Source organism: Neoarius graeffei, chromosome 27 (assembly GCF_027579695.1).
Source record: "Neoarius graeffei isolate fNeoGra1 chromosome 27, fNeoGra1.pri, whole genome shotgun sequence".
NCBI lineage: Eukaryota > Metazoa > Chordata > Actinopteri > Siluriformes > Ariidae > Neoarius > Neoarius graeffei.
In genome coordinates, this window is record NC_083595.1 from 52,066,370 (window position 1) to 52,085,719 (window position 19,350).

The 19,350-nt window shown below is 41.7% G+C and overlaps 1 protein-coding gene across 3 annotated transcripts in view; it reads left to right on the forward strand.

Moving 5' to 3' along the window:
* The window catches only part of LOC132874759 (uncharacterized), a 53,568-nt gene that overhangs the window by 19,146 nt on the left and 15,072 nt on the right, over nt 1–19,350 (forward strand). For all 3 annotated transcript variants that reach the window (XM_060911154.1, XM_060911153.1, XM_060911155.1), the window contains exons 6-8: nt 16,251–16,451; nt 17,780–17,994; nt 18,132–18,165. In XM_060911154.1, coding sequence (XP_060767137.1) covers nt 16,251–16,451; nt 17,780–17,994; nt 18,132–18,165 — 450 coding nt within the window. The remainder of the gene's footprint in view (nt 1–16,250; nt 16,452–17,779; nt 17,995–18,131; nt 18,166–19,350) is intronic.

The following is a 19,350-nucleotide window of genomic DNA, read 5'->3' on the forward strand; positions in this document are numbered from 1 at the left end:
TTTGTTTTATTGGGCGATTTAAATTGGGACTGGATGTCAACGAATTCAGATCAGTTCAAAGCCTTTTGTGACTCTGTGAATCTCACTCAACTGATTGAATCATCTACACGACTTAATCATAAGAATCCCAGCAAGTCCAGTTTATTAGATGTTATACTCACAAACAAATCCCATAAGTATACCCATATTGGGGCGTCGTGGCTCAGGTGGTTAAGGCGCTATACCATGAATGCGGGCGACCCGGGTTCGATTCCGGCCCGAGGTCATTTCCCGATCCCTTCCCGTCTCTCTCTCCCGCTCATTTCCTGTCTCTACACTGTCCTATCCAATAAAGGTGCAAAAAAAGCCCAAAAAAATATCTTTAAAAAAAAAAAAAAAAAAAGTATACCCATATTGGGGTTTTTCCTGATGATGTCAGTGATCACTGTGCGATAGTTGCTATAAGAAACTGCAAAATTCCCAAAGCAAAACCTAGGATTGTTATAAAGAGGAACCTTAAGCTGTTTGATATGCAAGGCTTTTTGCACGATCTGTTTTTAGCTGACTGGGACAGGATATTGTTAATACCTGATGTGTCCATTGCTTGGCAGTATTTCCACACCTTGTTTCAGAAAATTGTGAACAGGCATGCACCTGTTAAGAAATTCAGAGTAAAAGGCCGTGACAATTCATGGTTCTCGAATGAATTATCTGAACTTATTCATGAAAGAAATTTGGCCTGGGCCACAGCCAGGAAGTCGGACTCAGAAAGGGATTGGGTAGCTTTTAGAGCATTGAGAAATAAATGCACAGCACTGATACGCAGATCAAAATCTGATTATTATCTAAATGAAACTTCACAAAATATTAATAATCCTCTTAAATTTTGGAAAACTATAAAGTCTCTTTCTCCCTTGACATTATGTAATGACTTTCCTGATTACATTTTATTAAATGAACAGTCTATTACAAATAGGCTTGATATTGTAAATAGTTTTAATAAGCATTTTATTTCTTCAGGGTCAATTTTTAATGAATCTTCTGTGAGTGATGCACCAAATTTATCTCCTCCTTTGAGAAGAAATGGTCCTATATTTAGCTTTTCAGCCATCACAAGAAATGAGGTTGTAAAGGCCCTAAAAAATCTGGATGTTAAGAAGTCTGCAGGGCCCGATGAAATTGAGCCTTATTTCTTAATTAGCTGCGGAGATTATTGCTGGGCCACTGTCTTATATTTTCAATTTATCACTAGAACAGAATGTTGTCCCAGATGTCTGGAAATCTGCTTTGGTTGTACCCCTGCTGAAAGGTGGCGATCCAACCATTTTAGATAATTATAGACCAATATCTAAGCTGTCAATTATTGCCAAAATTCTTGAATCTATTGTTAGTGAACAACTAAAGGATTTTCTGGTTAGTAAATGCATTCTGTCCAAGTTTCAGTCAGGCTTTAGAAAGAACCATAGTACAGTAACTGCCACTATGAAAGTTTTAAATGATGTCATTTGTGCGTTAGATTGTGGAAAATCTTGTGCTGCAGTGTTTATTGATTTGACTAAAGCCTTTGATACTGTCAATCATAGGATCCTTTTACAGTCTTTACAGCATTGGTCTTTCAGAGTCCACAGTAGGTTGGATTTCTAACTACCTAAATGACAGGACCCAGAGGGTACAAATTAAGGGGTCACTTTCTGACAGGCTTAATGTTGACACTGGGGTGCCACAGGGGTCCATTTTGGGCCCCCTGCTATTTACATTATATATTAACAATCTTGGTGATAACTTATCTGATGCAAGTATACACTTGTATGCAGATGATACTGTAATTTATTGTTCTGCACCCTCTATTGACAGGTGCATTTTAAAGCTGCAGGAAGCATTTGTAAGGGTTCAGCACAATCTTTTATCACTGAAATTGGTATTAAATGATAAGAAAACTAAATATATGATCTTTTCAAGGAGCCAGAAGTGTATTTCTTCTATACCAACTCTTTATACGCTGCAGGGCAGATCCATAGAATTGATCTCCTCCTACAAATATTTAGGCTTTGTGTTAGAGGAAGATCTATCTTTTAAACTCCATGTAAAACAATTGCTTTTCAAGCTAAGATTAAAATTGGGGTTTTATTATCACAATAGTGCTTGTTTCTCTCAGTCTGCCAGAAGAAAGTTGGTAGAAGTTACGTTTTTACCTGTTCTAGATTATGGGGATATTTTTTATAGAAACACCACTAAGGCACTTTTACAATCTTTAGATTCTGTTTATCATTCCGCGTAAAGATTTATATCTCGTAAAAATCACTCTACACACTGTGGTGTAACTGTTTTGTGTACAACTACGGAGCGCGAGATGATGACGTCAGAGTTGGAACGTGAGGCAGTTAGAGTTAGGTCAGTCAGGCTGCCTGTGTGTAGTAGGGAGAGACACGCTATGAAATAAACATTCACGCTTTACAGTCGGACTCCACGCAGTTATTGGATAACACGACATGGTGTCAGAAGTCCTGTAGTTAAGCGTAAGGGAGAAGCCCCGGAAAAAGGACCATTTTACACGTGCGACGGAAAGAAAGAGAAGGGCAAAATGAGTGACGGAGAAGGGGATAGCAGCAGTGGTCGACGGCTAACAGCAGCATCAACGGGACCTTGCGCTACATTTAATATCCAGCCACCTGAGTCCTTCGACTTTTCAAAGCCGCAAGAGTGGGATAAATGGATCCGGAGATTTGAAAGATTCCGCATGGCAAGTAATCTTAATGCAAGCTCTGAAGAGAATCAAGTTAATACATTGATATACTGCATGGGGGACGAAGCGGATGACATCTTACGTGGGCTAACTCTAACGGCTACTCAGAAAGGCACCTACAAAGGGGTACGTGATGGCTTCCAAGGTTTCTTTGTGGTCAAGAAAAACGTAATTTATGAACGGGCTAAGTTCAACATGCGCAAGCAGAGAGAAGGAGAGCCAGTAGACTCTTTTGTTACTGCATTATATGCGCTAGCAGAACATTGCAGCTACGGTGTGCTTCATGATGAGCTTATCCGAGACAGACTCGTTGTTGGACTGTTAGATAAGGCGCTGTCCAAACGCATGCAGCTGGACGCAGAACTTACGTTGGATAAAGCTGTTAGAATGGCACGCCAAAGCGAGGAGGTGAAAAAGCAGCAAGTTTCACTGCGGGGTGACACCAAAGCACAGGCAAGTGATGCTAAGTCTGTGGATAGGGTCAGAATGCTCAAGACCAGCAACCCTGTTAAAGACAAACCTCGGCATGTACACAAGCCTCACGGTGCCCAGTATAGCAAAGGGAAAGCAGCGCAGTGTCAAAATGTGGCAGTTCTCCATCTCATCCTGCGCGAGATTATCCTGCAAATGAAAGCAAATGCCATGCATGTGGCAAAAAGGGTCACTACAGCCGCGTGTGCAGAGCACCAAAATCTGTGCATGAAGTTGAAGGAGAGGAGGACGATGCAATCTTCCTCGGCAGCATCACGGCAGATGGTGAACCCTGGACAGTCAGCATAGGCATCCATGACAGTTATGTGACTTTTAAAATCGACACAGGTGCCGATGTCACCGTCCTGCCACACGCTGTGTTCCTGGAGATATACAAGAACAATCCGCCAACTCTCAGAAAAGCAACAAAGCCACTCCTGGGACCAGGTAGGAGTCCACTGGATGTCGTGGGCGTCGCCAGGCTGCTGCTGAGGAAAGTTGGGAAAGCGGAGATGGAGGATGTATATGTTGTACGTAACCTGCACACTGCCTTGCTGGGAAGATCCATAAGCTGTAGGCTGGGGCTGGTTGCACGTCTTGACAGTGTTAATGTGGAGACATTAAAACAAACCTACCCAAGACTATGCAGTGGACTTGGAGAATTGTGTCAGCCATACGCCATAAAGCTGAAACCAGGGGCTCAACCATTCTCACTCAAAACACCTAGGAGGATCCCATTGCCACTGATGGACAAAGTCAAGCAGGAACTGTCCCGCATGGAAGACCTCGGGGTGATATGCAGAATTGAGAAACCAACAGACTGGTGCGCTGGTATCGTGGTGGTGCCAAAGAAGACGGGTGCTGTACGCATATGCGTTGATCTCACCAAACTGAACGAGTCAGTACGTCGGAAGAAGTTTATCCTGCCATCGGTGGAGGAGACACTGGGAATGCTGGCTGGAGCCAGAATTTTTAGTAAGCTGGATGCGAATATGGGGTTTTGGCAAATTCCCCTAACACATGATTCAGCGAAACTGACAACGTTCATCACACCCTTCGGACACTTTTTCTTCAAGAGGCTTCCTTTTGGCATAGCATCAGCTCCCAAGCACTTCCAGAACAGAATGGTGACGGAGGTCATAGAAGGGCTTGAGGGCGTGGTGTGCCACATAGATGATGTGCTGGTGTGGGGGCGTACACAGGCGGAGCATGACGAGCGCCTGCATGCCGTGCTGGAGAAGATCCAAAAGGCGGGCATCACCCTGAACATTGAAAAGTGTGACCTGTCAAAGTCAGAGGTGAGCTTTCTAGGCCACATGGTCTCTGCCAGCGGTATCCGCCCAGATACAGGAAAGACAGAGGCTGTACAGAGGATGCAGGAACTGACAACAGTGAGCGAAGTAAGATCCTTTCTCGGCATGGTGAACCAGCTGGGCAAGTTCATTCCACAGCTGGCGGAGAGGGACAAACCCCTGCGAGATCTCCTGTCGAAAAAGAACTGCTGGATGTGGGGCATCGAGCAGGCCAAAGCTTTTCAGGATCTGAAGAACGCACTGACGTCGCCACCCGTGCTAGCCATGTATGATCCTAACAGAGAATGCAAGGTCTCAGCAGACGCATCATCATATGGGCTAGGAGGAGTGCTACTACAAAGGTGGGACGAAGAGTGGAGGCCAATAGCCTACATGTCGCGGTCTCTCACTCCAACCGAACAGAGATATGCGCAAGTGGAAAAGGAGGCATTGGGACTGACATGGGCCTGCGAGAGGTTCCGCAACTTCCTGATTGGAAAACACTTCCAGCTGGAGACGGATCATAAGCCTCTCTTGAGTCTCCTGGGTTCTCAAGCTCTAGATGCCCTACCTCCTCGGATCCAGCGTTTCAGAATGCGTCTGATGCGCTATTCCTACTCCATATCACATGTGGCAGGGAAAAGTCTGTGGACGGCAGATACACTGTCACGGGCGCCAATCGAGAGAGCAGAGACACCGGCTGAAAAAGAGCTGTTTGAAGACACAAATATCTACATAGACATGGTGATGGAGAACCTACCTGCGAGCACCGTTTACCTAGCTGAACTGCGGGGCGAGCTGCAGAGGGACAGCATGTGTGCACGTGTGATGCAGCTGTGTACAGAGGGATGGCCAGCCCACGGCACCAACGAACCTGCACTCAAGCTGTACTGGCCTGAACGCGCTCTCCTCACAGTTCAAGATGGTCTACTGTTAAAAGGACAAAGACTTGTTATCCCCTCAACGATGAGAAATGATGTTCTTGTCAAGTTGCACGAAGGTCATCAAGGTGTGGTCAAGTGCAGAGAGAGGGCGCAACAGTCAGTATGATGGCCGGGGCTGAGCCAGCAGCTGAACGAGGTGGTTCTGAGCTGCCGGGCATGCTGCCAGGAGAGACAGAACCACAGGGAGCCGCTGATGCCAACGCCGTATCCAGGCCGACCATGGCAAATGTGTGGAGCAGATTTGTTCGTCCTAGAGAGCAAGACCTACCTGCTAGTGGTGGACTACGCACCAAGGTATGTGGAAATCGCACTGCTGACCCACACAACGTCCAAAGATGTGATCAATCACCTCAAGTCCATTTTTGCACGTCACGGGATCTGTGAGACACTGGTCACCGATAACGGGCCACAGTTCTCAGGAGCCGACTTTGCTGACTTTTCTGAGTCCTATGGGTTTTGCCATGTGACCAGCAGTCCAAAATACCCCCAGGGAAATGCTGAAGCTGAGCGGGCAGTACAGACCGTGAAGGGACTCCTGAAGAAGTCTGACGATCCGTACCTCGCCTTGCTTGCATACAGGTCTACTCCACTGCAAAATGGATATAGCCCAGCGCAACTTCTCATGGGGAGGAGACTTCGCACCACTGTGCCTATTCTGCCTGCACTTTTGGAGCCTGCTCTTCCTGATGGAGGTGCTGTTCTTCGGAAGGAGGAGGAGAGGAAGAGGAGAGATGCACAGCGCTACAATCTGCGACACCGTGCACGGGACCTCAACAGCCTCACTCCTGGGCAGGACGTGTGGGTCACAGACCAAAAAGCGTCTGGAGCTGTCATCGGAAGTCACACCACCCCTTGCTCATATCTGGTGGAGGGTCCCCATGGGATCATCAGGCGAAACTGTCGCCATCTCATCGCCATGCAGCCTTCACCAGAGCAAAGCAACAGTGGTGCAGCCGAGCAGATTCCAGTAGGGGTTCCAGAACGACCTGCAGCAGCACCACCGCAGCAGAATGTTCCAGAACCACCATCTACTCCCACGGTCAGAACCAGGTCTGGGAGAGCTGTGGTAAGACCGACCCGGTTCAACTTGTGATTCTGCTTATCACAGACTTTACAGAGACTGAGACAATCACACACACACACACACACACACACACAAAGGAAGACAAAAATGTGTTTTATATTGTGATTGAGCTATTTTTATTATTGCAGTGTTTGAATGTAAATGTTCCAAGTTTCAGAGTTAGAAGAGCATAGACAGTACAAGATGTTTTGTATTGTATTTTATAATTTCCTGTTCCAAAGTAAGGTTAAATTGCTGTGTGTCTGTTGGGAGTGTGAATGACTCAGATAGGAGCAGACCTTCCAGCCACAGGGGCAGAATAATCCCCTAAGGTCCTGCTGAATCAATGGTAGTCTACCCATTGATTCTAAAAAGGGAAGATGTGTTGTAACTGTTTTGTGTACAACTACGGAGCGCGAGATGATGACGTCAGAGTTGGAACGTGAGGCAGTTAGAGTTAGGTCAGTCAGGCTGCCTGTGTGTAGTAGGGAGAGACACGCTATGAAATAAACATTCACGCTTTACAGTCGGACTCCACGCAGTTATTGGATAACACGACACACACCACTGTGTACTGTATAATCTAGTAGGCTGGCCGTCATTATATATTAGACGGCATAAGCATTGGCTCCTCTTTGTATATAAGGCGATACTTGGTCAGTTTCCTTTGTATATCTGTAGTCTTTTATCTTTTAGCAATCAAGGGTATAATCTATGCTCAAGTAGCTACATTCTTTTAAATGTCCCCAAAATGAAGACAGAATTTGGTAAAACTGCTTTTAGTTATTGTGCCTCAGCTGCGTGGAATGAGATTCAAAAAATCACTCAGACTTGCTATTTCTATGTCTGTCAACGATTTCAAATTTTATCTTAAATCATACATTCAATACTGTTTGCACTTGTTTTTAACTTTTGATCTTGTTTTTAACTTTTGATCTTGTTTTATGTATTTACTTAACCATACATTGTATTCTATGTATTTACTATACCACACATGCAAAACTGTTTGCACTTGTTTTATTTTTTTGATCTTGTTTTATGTATTTTCTTTTGTATTGTATTCTATATTTTATACTTATTTTAATTCTTTCTGTTTTTCCTGCATCTTGTGTGTTGTATTGTAATGTGTGCTGCTGCCTTGGCCAGGGCTAACTTGTAAAAGAGATATTTATCTCAATGTGATTTTGTTTCCCTGGTTAAACAAAGGTACATAAATAAATAAATTAGATTAGTTAAGGTGATGATACATGGGGCAACTTTTTTTGGGCAACAACCAATCAGATAAGAGCAAATCTATTGCCAACATCAAGATGGACACTGAAACATTTGCAGCTGTCACTTTTAGATCAGACGATAAGTTTGACAATCTCTATTACAACTCACAAAAAGAAAAAAGAAAAACCATGAGCTGCCCATCACTTTTAACTTGACACAAGAGAGCTAACGTTATCCTACATAGCTAGTGATAACTTTCAGCTAACTATGTTAGCAAAAACCACAGCTAGTTAGCTAAATCCCATTCAATCTCTATGGAGTGGTGGTTAGCTAGCAGCAGTTTACACTTAGCTGAAAAAAATTGATGCCTTAATTCCAGCCTGAGCATAAAAATAGATGTCTGTTGGTTTTCTAAGCATTTGATGAGGTAAATTCACCACTTTGGGTTCATACATAACAACTTACCGGCATAAAAAGATATAAGTCATCTCTCTTCTTCTTTGCTCCACTGCCGGAGATGCCTCCATCTTTGTTGAAAATTTCAGAAGTTCTCAGGTGGTCATGTGATTCACTGCTAGCACTCTGATTGGATGATCTTAAAAAATTGCCCAAAATGATCAAAATCTTTCAGATAGAAATTATGTTGCCCGATCTCAGTGGGAAAGTGTTGAGGTGCAATTGCCCAGCAACAATGGCCAAAAAGTTGCCCTGTGTATCATCACCTTTAGATAAAAAAAAATGATTGGAGGTGGATGGATGGATGGATGACTTTATTGATTCCCAAGGGGAAATGTAGTAGCAGATGAGCACAGGGCATTAAATCTCATCTCATCTCATTATCTCTAGCCGCTTTATCCTTCTACAGGGTTGCAGGCAAGCTGGAGCCTATCCCAGCTGACTACGGGCGAAAGGCAGGGTACACCCTGGACAAGTCGCCAGGTCATCACAGGGCTGACACATAGACACAGACAACCATTCACACTCACATTCACACCTACGCTCAATTTAGAGTCACCAGTTAACCTAACCTGCATGTCTTTGGACTGTGGGGGAAACCGGAGAACCCGGAGGAAACCCACGCGGACACGGGGAGAACATGCAAACTCCACACAGAAAGGCCCTCGCCGGCCATGGGGCTCGAACCCAGGACCTTCTTGCTGTGAGGCGACAGCGCTAACCACTACACCACCGTGCCGCCCTAGGGCATTAAATAAACAGAATAAATAGATCTAATTACCACAATTTACTAGCTTACCTTACCTTATACCTTGGCTAGGTCGATAGCCACTCAGGAGAGCAGCTCTTTAGCACAGTATATCCCCATGTCCCAGTCACAGGAATTCCCTAGGAACACCTCCATATCCTGCTCCAATGAGTACCATAGATTTATTCAAGGGCAGCTTACACTACGATGAAAGTTAAAGTTAAGCAGATATTTTGGAAGCCTATAGTCCTGCATATAGACCACATGGCCAAAGTACCAGAGGCGACAGTGGCTTATGATTGTCCCGATCTTACAGCAGCCAGTTTTACTTCTAATCACATGGTTTGGTACATGGTCTCAGAGCTGTATATGGGCAATTCCATGTAAATGTCAACCTCACCATGCAAAAATAAAGCAACATGTAATACATCAAAACCACTCCCAGAGATATCACCTAGGCCTGTATTTTACAGATGTGAATAAGTTGAACCAATTTGTAACCAACCTAATACGTCACTGTCAGTCTTTCTTTCTTATAATGTAAAACCCAAGCTAAAATCAACTTTGATCATGTACAATTCTATATTATTGCCACAAGCCACAGAAATGTATGCTAAAATCCACAAAACAGCAAAACAATAGCCATCCTAAATATTATTTAAGAACTTTGATAGTTTTAGCTGATATTTAGAGAGTTTTTCAAAGGGTTATGGTGGTTAAATTGCTGATTTTCTAAACATATGCCATGTCTATTTCAGACGCGTCACATCCATAACGGAATTTCGTCACATCCATAACGCTGACTTTTCCTTCCAAAACTCTGCATGAAATCCAAAATATTTTAAACAAAGATTTTTTAATATTCACCTTGGACCCCTCTATCAAATGGATATCTCCATTTCGACATTAGGTTTACAATTTCACAGAGTTTGATAAAAATGTACAGTCACCCAAGAAAAGTGATACTTTTTCTGTCACATCCATAACGCATCTTTTATTGGCATTTTCTGGCATGCCCTAGATGTACTATGGGAATTGTTCTTGTTCTATCACTTCTCCAGTATGGTACAGCCTTAAAATATGCAACACCTGTTTAAATACTGGGAGACAATAAAACATGCACTGGGTCATTTGTTGCCATTTTGAGTTCAAGTGTCACGTCCATAATGCTGGAATTGCTCATATTCAAGATACGCCGATGGCAGGAGTGGTGGAAACTCTCGAGACAACTCAGCTGCTGCTGTTTAAAGGATAAAGCACATCCATACAGAAGCTGTGTTAGAACACCACTATTGTAGATCTTTATCTTAGTGCTTAGCAGGATTCCTTTGTTCCTCCAGATGTTGTTGAGTTAAAGGTGCCAGAAGCCTTTCCAATCTTTAGATCCTTGTCTGTTGAGCTATCACTGATCATGGAGCAAAAATAACAAAAGGGGTTTGCTTGTTCTAAGGACTCTCTGTCAACTGAAATGTTGAGCATCTCTGAAACATGTTATGGGCACTGGGTGTGATGTTTACTGATGAGCATGGTCTTGGTCTTTTTGGTGCTAATTTGTAGACCAGCTTCCCTGCTGAAGTTGGTGATATAGATGGTAGTTTCCTGGAGGTCTTCAATGCAGCTGTCAAGAGCAGCGATGTCACTGACATAATCAGTGAATTTACTAGTGTGATAACAAGAAACCGTCACACATTTGCAAAAACATTCTTGTTTATAAATATTATTCAAAAAAAGATTGGTGTATTGCCTGATAATTATTATTTGTAAAATGGATAATGGAAACCTAAATGCTTCGCTTCTGTCACTGCTTCTAATCAGCTCAGACTCAGTCCTGTGATGGAGCTGGAATTCCTACTCAGTTTATTGAGGTGCTTTGTGTTCTCTCAAGCGACACTAACTAAATCTTCTCAGCAGACCACAGCATAGAAAACATCCATGCCCAAGAAAGACAACAGATAAAACATCCCCAATATCTACTGCACACTGCTGAGCCTCCTGGGAAAGAAGAGTCTGGTCTCAACTTGGCTGTACAGTGTGTCTGCATTTCCAATTGGTCTGAATACTAAAGTCTGTACTCAGAAATTATTCTCAACTCATAAGAAGGAAAGCCTCATGATCGCAAATCTGTTTTCGCACAAGCAATTTCCTTTCAACCTCTTCTCCACTGCGTAGTTCTGTAAAGCTGATTGCTTTCACATGTTCACCTGTAAAGAACCTGAAACTACTGCTCTCAGGTGAGCCAGGTGTGATGGCACATGGATGCTAGAACAGTTTTCACTTTTGACAAAAAGATAAAAATGATATCATGAATAGGCAAGGCAAGTTTATTTATAGAGCGCATTTCATACACAGTGGCAGTTCAATGTGCTTTACAGAGGTAAAAGCAAAACAGTAAACAATAGAAAATAAAATTACATAAAATAAAGGGGGAAGAAGAGAGAAAAAAATAAGAATTAAACAATAGTAGAAATAAAATAAAATGAAGTAAAAGTTCAGTAAAAAACAGCAGAATAAAATAGAATAAAAGTTAAGTAAAGTTTAAAACATGCAGAGACTGTAAAAGTTAAGTAAAGTTTAAAACATGTAAAGATGATATTTATCAGTTAGCAGAAAGCATCTGAGAACAGCTTGGTCTTTAAAGGACCCATGGCATGGTGGTTTGTTGATGCTTTAAACGGGCTCGTGGAGGTTTCCGGATGTTATATACGCAGCCTTTCTCGAAATGAACCCTCGGCACGTAAATATAGCCTCCTGGGAGAAAGCCCCATTTCAGCACTTTTCCCAGTGCGTCATTTTGCTAATGAGAAGCAGGAGGCGGGGAAGGGTAGAGGGTGGGGGCGGGCCATGGGGGGAGGGGGAGGGGCTTGACCAAGCTGCGGCCATGCTAGCTGTGTGTGAACAGTAGCATTGGCAATACTGATACTGATCTACATACTGACAGAAAATTATGGACACACAAAAATAAATATGAGAAATACATAACATAAGAAGAAATGACCACTAATCAGGTTCCTTCACAAGTCTAAATAAGGGAGTGGGAAAATGTGTGTACAACACTAGTAGTATAGTATAGTAGTATAGTGTTTGCGTGCACACACATACTCGCTGCTATCAGCGCCTGTAGCCACGCTGCTAAGACAAAACCCCGTTCTCCCTCGGACTCCTTTCGTAAACTCAACGTGACACAGAAACAGAGAGTGAGAGTGTTCAGAGTGGTAGTTTACGAATGTATAATACCCTAGGCTTGAACACGCACTCCATAACCAAAGAGGATAGAAGCAGCAACTACAGCAACATACCGCTTATCCAACAGAAGACATGCATTGCGGAGCAATAGTCAAACATAAGCTCATAAGTTACAGTCAATTTCCAGACTAAACTCAGTTTAACAGAGCATGCTGCATGCTCTTTAGTTTTGTAGCGCAGATTACCTGGCTAACTGCAGGAAGTCGTTAGCTGCACAGCTAATGTAGCCATTGCTAGGCTAACGCACCGATTTTAAAACACGGCAAAACGACCAGTTATACACTTACTTGTTCGGTGTTTGTGGCTGATGCGGCAGGGATGCTTGGTACGGACCCAGGCTTCAGTGACAGTTGATGTGCAAAACCTGCCCTGTACTGTCCCAAGTTGTGGAAACATTCCTCAGGAAAATGCTTCCGACAAACATACACCGTCTTAGGTAGACTCGACGGCGTATTATTGAAGTAAATAAAATTAAGCCACTGCGTCTTCAGGGGCTCTCCCGTCGGCAGTAAAAACAGACTCTTTTCTGTGTTGTCACATCCATGTACAGCGCAATTTCCATGTTTCGCTCGCTTAGGTGATGCCATGTTGTTGTGTCCTCTATGGTCTCCTCACTACAACTGGGCGGGCAATCCATACAGTGGGTAGGAATCCAGAGGAGGGGCGTGGGGATCATCTCCCTTGCTGACGTAGTAAAGGGAAGAGCTTATCAACGCGCCGTTTTGACGCGCCATTCTCAAATGTTGGGCATAGTTTGGTTTACACATTATGAAATTTCTAGCCACTGGGGTGACTTAAGAAGGTCAGAGGAACTCATTTTAACGTTCAAAAACCTCAGAAAGTGAAAGTTTCATGCCATGGGACCTTTAATCTAGATTTTGTTACGCCCATCTATGCCCCCTTCAGGCCCAGCACTGTCAGTGCACGGGCAGGGCTGGGTCCTGGTACCTGATTACCTAATTAGGTACACCTGTAATGCCAGCTGGGGCTATAAAGGGGCTGGCGCCTATGGCCTCAGGAGGCTCTCTCACTGTCGACTGGCACTACCTGCTTGCTCTCTCTCTCTGTCCTCATCTCTTACTCTTCTCCCCTTGTGCCTCAATCTTTTGTTATTTTGAACACAATCTTACATACTGACCTTTTCATTTGCATCCACTCATGCATAACCTCACTCCTGCACTTTACCCCTAGACACGGTTTTTTGTTTAAATAAATTTCTTAAAACTTACTTTTGTTGTCGTCTCCCTCATTATGTGATGGTAAATGAGCCTGCCATTACATAATTTGGGGGCTCGTCTGGGAGTTTTTAATTGGTTTGGATCATAGACTCAAGTGGTCTCAGGTGAGCCCATTTGTTTGGTTTGTTTGGCTTAATTGCAGTCTCTGGTTAGGCAGAGTGCTCCAGCTGGGTATTGCCTTTCCTTTGGTGCACTGGTTATTATTTTGCCTTTGTTATTTTAGTTATTTGTTTTTGGGGGTAATCCTGGTCGGGAGTTATCTCTCCTGTCAGGGGCATGCTTCGAACATTGTAACACTGTTGCGAGTTCAGCGTTAACCAGCCGCCCCAAGGCCAGCAAGCTCCTGAAGACTAGCAAGGTTAGTTAGCTTCTGGGGCTAGGTAATTAGGTTACCAGAGGACTGTTTCATTTGCTGTAGGAATTTCGCCAGCGACCGGCTGATGGTCTCACCTGGAGTCACGTTGGGGTAAGTGGTTCATGCGGATGTGGTAAGTCTATCCTCTCTTTATTTGTCAGTAGAATGTGTTTGCATTAATTGGCTACTTTTTGTGTGCGGAGTACCGCGTAGAACATTCACGGATCTATTTTTAGATCGATTGATGTTCTGTGTTTGGGTGATCTGTCTCGTTGCGCTTAATTAAGCTGTTTAAGTTGCAATTTGTGGAGGTTGGTGCCTCGTTTAGTGCATGCGCTGTGCTGTTTGCAACTTGTTAGTTTGTAGCCTTTTGTAAGGTGAGGTGTGCATGCTTAACTTTGTAAGTTTGTTTACAAGCAGGTAGTGCCAGTCGACAGCGAGAGAGAGAGAGCCTCCTGAGGCTATAGGCGCCAGCCCCTTTATAGCCCCAGCTGGCATTACAGGTGTACCTAATTAGGTAATCAGGTACCAGGACCCAGCCCTGCCCGTGCACTGACAGTGCTGGGCCTGAAGGGGGCATAGATGGGCGTAACAATTTAAAGCTGCCAACAGCAGGAGCATTTTTGATGTCCTCTGGGAGTTGGTTCCATAGCTGTACTGCATAGTAGCTAAAAGCTGCTTCAGCACACTTTGATTTAACAACAGGTTTTACCAGTAAATTTTGCTGCTGCGATCTGGTAGATCTGATTGGGTTAGGCCGCTGCAACATATCAGAGAGGTAATTGGGCCCTGGACCATTTAGAGATTTGTACACCAGCAGCAATGCTTTAAAGTCAATTCTGTAACTTACTGGAAGCCAGTGAAGGGACCTTAGAATTGGAGTAATGTGCTCTGTTCTTTTTGTTCGTGTGAGAACCCTCGCCGCTGCATTTTGAACCAGCTGAAGTCGTTTGATGGTCTTTTTTGGCAGGCCTGTGAAAAGGCCATTGCAGTAATCAACCCTACTAGAGATGAAGGCATGTATAAGTTTTTCCAGATCATTTTTTGACATAAGTCCTCTTAGTTTAGAAATGTTTTTTAGGTGATAAAAAGCCGATTTAGTGATTGCTTTCTTGTGACTGTCAAAGTTTAGCTCGCTGTCAATGAAAACACCAAGATTTTTAACCATATCTTTTGTTTTAATCCCCTTTGTGTCAAGAATAGTGGTAATCCTGAGTCTTTCATCTTTTTTCCCAAATAGAATTACTTCTGTTTTATCTGTGTTCAGCTGAAGAAAATTTTGTGACATCCAGTTGTTGATTTGGTCGATACACTGGTAGAGACATTCAAGAGGGGCATAATCATTAGGTGATAGAGCAAAATTGAATTGTTCCTGATAATTTGCCCAAGTGGGAGCATATAAAGGTTGAATAGTAATGGTCCAAGGATCGACCCCTGGGGGACACCACAGGTCAAGGACATTGATGTTGAGGTATAATTTCCCATGATAACAAAGAAGCTTCTATCTTTTAAGTATGATTTTAACCAGTTGATAACTTTACCAGTCAACCCAACCCAGTGTTCAAGTCAATATAGCAGTATGTTGTGATCAACAGTATCAAAAGCTGCACTGAGGTCCAGTAACACCAGGACCGATGTTTTGCCTGGATCAGTATTAAGACGTATGTCATTTATAACTTTAATCAGCGCTGTTTCAGTGCTATGATTGGCACGAAATCCTGACTGAAAGTTATCAAAACATCTGTTTGATATCAAGAAGGCAGTTAATTGATTGAAGACAATTTTTTCAAGGATTTTCCCAATGAATGGTAGATTTGATATTGGCCTATAGTTGTTCAATACTGAAGCATCCAGATTATTCTTTTTAAGTAGGGGCTTTACAACGGCTTTTTTCAGGGACACAGGAAAAATGCCTGTCTCTAGGGATGTATTTATGATCTGAAGCACATCTGTAATTATGAGGTGAAGAACAGACTTAAAGAAGTTGGTGGGCAGAATGTCCAGTTCAGATGTTGAGGAACTGAGATTTTGTACAGTTTTTTCAAGAGTCTTGTAATCAATCAAACAAAATTCTGACATTGTGTTGAAATTGTCTGTCTGTGTCACTGGTGATTGCAGCTTTTCAGTTATTTGAATAGTTGAACAAATGTAGTTAACAGGCACAAATAAACACCAGCTAAGTATTATTTGAAAAACAAGGTATCACAAGGGTTCTTTAGATGTTTAATTTGTGCCTGAATGATAAAAATAGGCAGTTATGAAGTATACTGTTCATGCATTTTAATTTTTCACAAAATGTATTCATTGAAAATACTTTACGTGTTATTGTGTTATAAAATGTAGCAATTAATATAAGATCTAGTAAGTCTAGTCTAATCCAGTCTAGTCTAGTAAGTAATATAAAGGCTTGTTTAATCTTCACTGTAGACTTTACTTTCAGCTAACTTTCAGTTCACTATTGTACGGAAAGTTGTACTTCAGCTGTGTGTCGTTTTGTCTCCAGGATCAAAAACCCTGGCGTTCTTCCCAAGGGTACTTGGGAACACCATGAATATCCATCAAGAAATTTTAAGTCGGCTGAAGAACCGTCTTAAACTCACTCAAGCAAATGCAGAACACAACTCTGATGTCATCATTGCTTTTGTCCCAGTTGTGTCTCGGGCAGGAACAGACATTGAAGCTGCTCTTGAGAAGATCCCAAGAAGTAAGGAGTAATCTTTTAGTTAAACATAGCTATAGTTAAAATCACTACATACTCTACAAGATTATGTGTGGTGACCTGAGAAAAGCCTTCACATGGTGAAATTTAACTATTTATTACGATATATAGTTCTGAAAGCTACAGACTTTCCTTAAATTAAATATGTTTCCTTTTTGTACATATCTCAACCAATAAAGGTAAACTTCTAGCATTTTGAAGTGGAAAAAAAAATGAAAAGGGAGAAAATTTCATTTAAAGATTTCATTCCCACTGCTGTCCTGAACATCATGGACATTTTACCAGCTGGTACATGATTATATACTGATTTATGTCTGCTGCACTACAGCACATAGCTATTCAATAATATTCCATCCACGTTCACTGAATATGAGCAATCATGCACTCTGATTGGCTACTCTACTACTAGGATATCAGTTCATATACCATGAGTAGAGAAAAACAAAATGGCGGCACATGTTGCTGAACCAATCCAGGATAAAATAAAAACTCTACTCGAAAACAAAACCCCAAAAAAGACAAAAAAAAGTAACAAAATATGGAATAAAAGTATTTGACAGTAAGAAGGTATTTTTTTTTTTTTCAAGAATTATTATTATTATTATTATTATCATCGCATTTTTCACAAATTGCTCCTTTCATTTCGCCAGTTTGTTTACATTCTAAGCAGAAATGATTTTGTCAGATGTTTTGTATAAAGTTTTTATTTATTGAATTTGCAAAAAAATTGAAATAAAAATGCTCTGTTTCTCAAAATCCAGTGAATGTGGAGAGAATAAAACAGTTATTCCACTCAATCTTGTCGTACATGGATTATAGACAACTTAGTGCTACGTGCCTCGTTGGCTATCAGCTCATGTACGACTCAATTTCATGGAATAACTATTAAATGTTATCTCTGGAAGGAAATCACACTAAAAGTAGCTAGCAAGGTTTAAGACATCTTTAGGTAAACTGACTGTTTACCACCAATTAAAAACTAAATAAAAACATTTTCATGTCTTTTTGGTAAAAATATATGGATGATTTCTTAAAACTGAGTTGTGAAAGTAATTTATTGGCAGAGAACCCCAATTTACAGCTGCTGAGATAACGCATGGACTTTCCGACACTAACACATAAATGGCAAAATAGAATACCAGTATAGCCAGCATGGCCTTTTAGTCTCCATCAGTGATATAAAAATCTAACATATTATTAATTATGATAGTACAATGATTATACATATGAAATACAAACATAGAAAATTGATTATAGCTGCCTTTAAACATTGGACCATTCAGTGATGTCCTGTTTATCTCTCATTCTCCCAGCGGGTCGGCCTGTTGTTCTCATGGTGCTCCACTTCACATTTGACGTGAATTACATTCCTCCACAGAGCAACCAGAACATAAACAGGGATGATGTGTTTGCTCTGGACTTGCTCTGTTATGAAGATCTGGGGCTGCTCAGATCCCTTCGCAATGATGAGGCACTGAAAGCCGTCACTGATCATCTGATCTCTATTGGAGGTTCACCCAATACCCAGGTAGACACAGACAACAGCATTTATTTACCAATTATCCAGAAACTGTCATCATTACATTTTCATTTTTTTTTTAAACAAAGCTATAAGCTTGTACTCATGTATAACCCTTGTGTCTCAATGTCTTTTTTCCCCAACAGCTTGGAACAACCAGCTCACAGAGACCATGTACCGGTAGTTCCTCGCTATTTACCATCTGTATAATTTTCATTTTTATTATTGTCATAATATTCACTTTGTTTTTCATTTACTTATGGAAACAGTCAAATCACATTGTACCTACACTCCAACCTAACGCTACCATAAACAGTACATCTGTAAAAATTACACTGAACTGAGTTCAATTACTGTCAAAACTGTTCCAGTCAAAATGTTTCTGAATAAGTAGGGGACCATTTTTGACAAGTAGTGTGCACTCATTAAACAATTCTAATATAATAATACAAGAATTTCTTGTACACACTATCCATCAGTGTTCTTAGCTTTACAGCGATGGTTAAATTTAATGTACATTAAAAAGTAAAGGGCAAATCAAAGACAAGAGAATGATAATATGCAAGTATCTGATTGCAGGTGTATATAAAGGGCTTATGAAGTCTTTCTGCCTCTAATCTGCAGTATTTCACACACTAAGGCTAAAATGTCATGAATGATTGTAACTGTGTGCATGTAACTGAACTGTTTAACAAAATATAGCTCTAATACTACTGTATGCATCTCTATATGAAGAGGGATTCATGAAATATGCCTGAGACTACATTACTGATTTTTATTAGATGAGAATTCCTTGACTCACAAAGCAGTAGACAAATATGCAAATAGCTTTTTAGGTGAACTTGAGATCATATATTGAATCCGCTCAACTACGAATGAGTCACCTGGACGAGGAGTCGACTCGGAGGTCTGAAGAGCCGTTTAAATGATTCAGTAGCTCAGAAATAATAGTTGAAAGGCATTTGAGTGTGTAATAATGAGAACAAAAGGCTTGAAGGGCTTATGATAACATTTCAGGAAGTAAGATGTGATGAGAAATGTTGCTGAAAAGTGTAATATGATTTTTTTTAAAAGGAAGTGAATCGAATCATCTGAGTTGAGTGATTTGTAAAATCCAAAGTGAACTTGATTCTGAGATCAAACGCTGCAAATCTGTGGACTACAACATTCTAAATCTGTCAGAGATGCTGCCAGGTTTGTTTGTCTTGCAGACGTTGAAGTTGTGCTCGCAGTTATTCTCTGTGGTGTGTTCTGTAATATTAATAAATAACAGATTTGGTGAATGCTTTATACACATAAATATAACATGATTGCTGTGGTTTGATGTTGGCTTTAAATAAATGTTCTCATGTCATTTCTTCGATT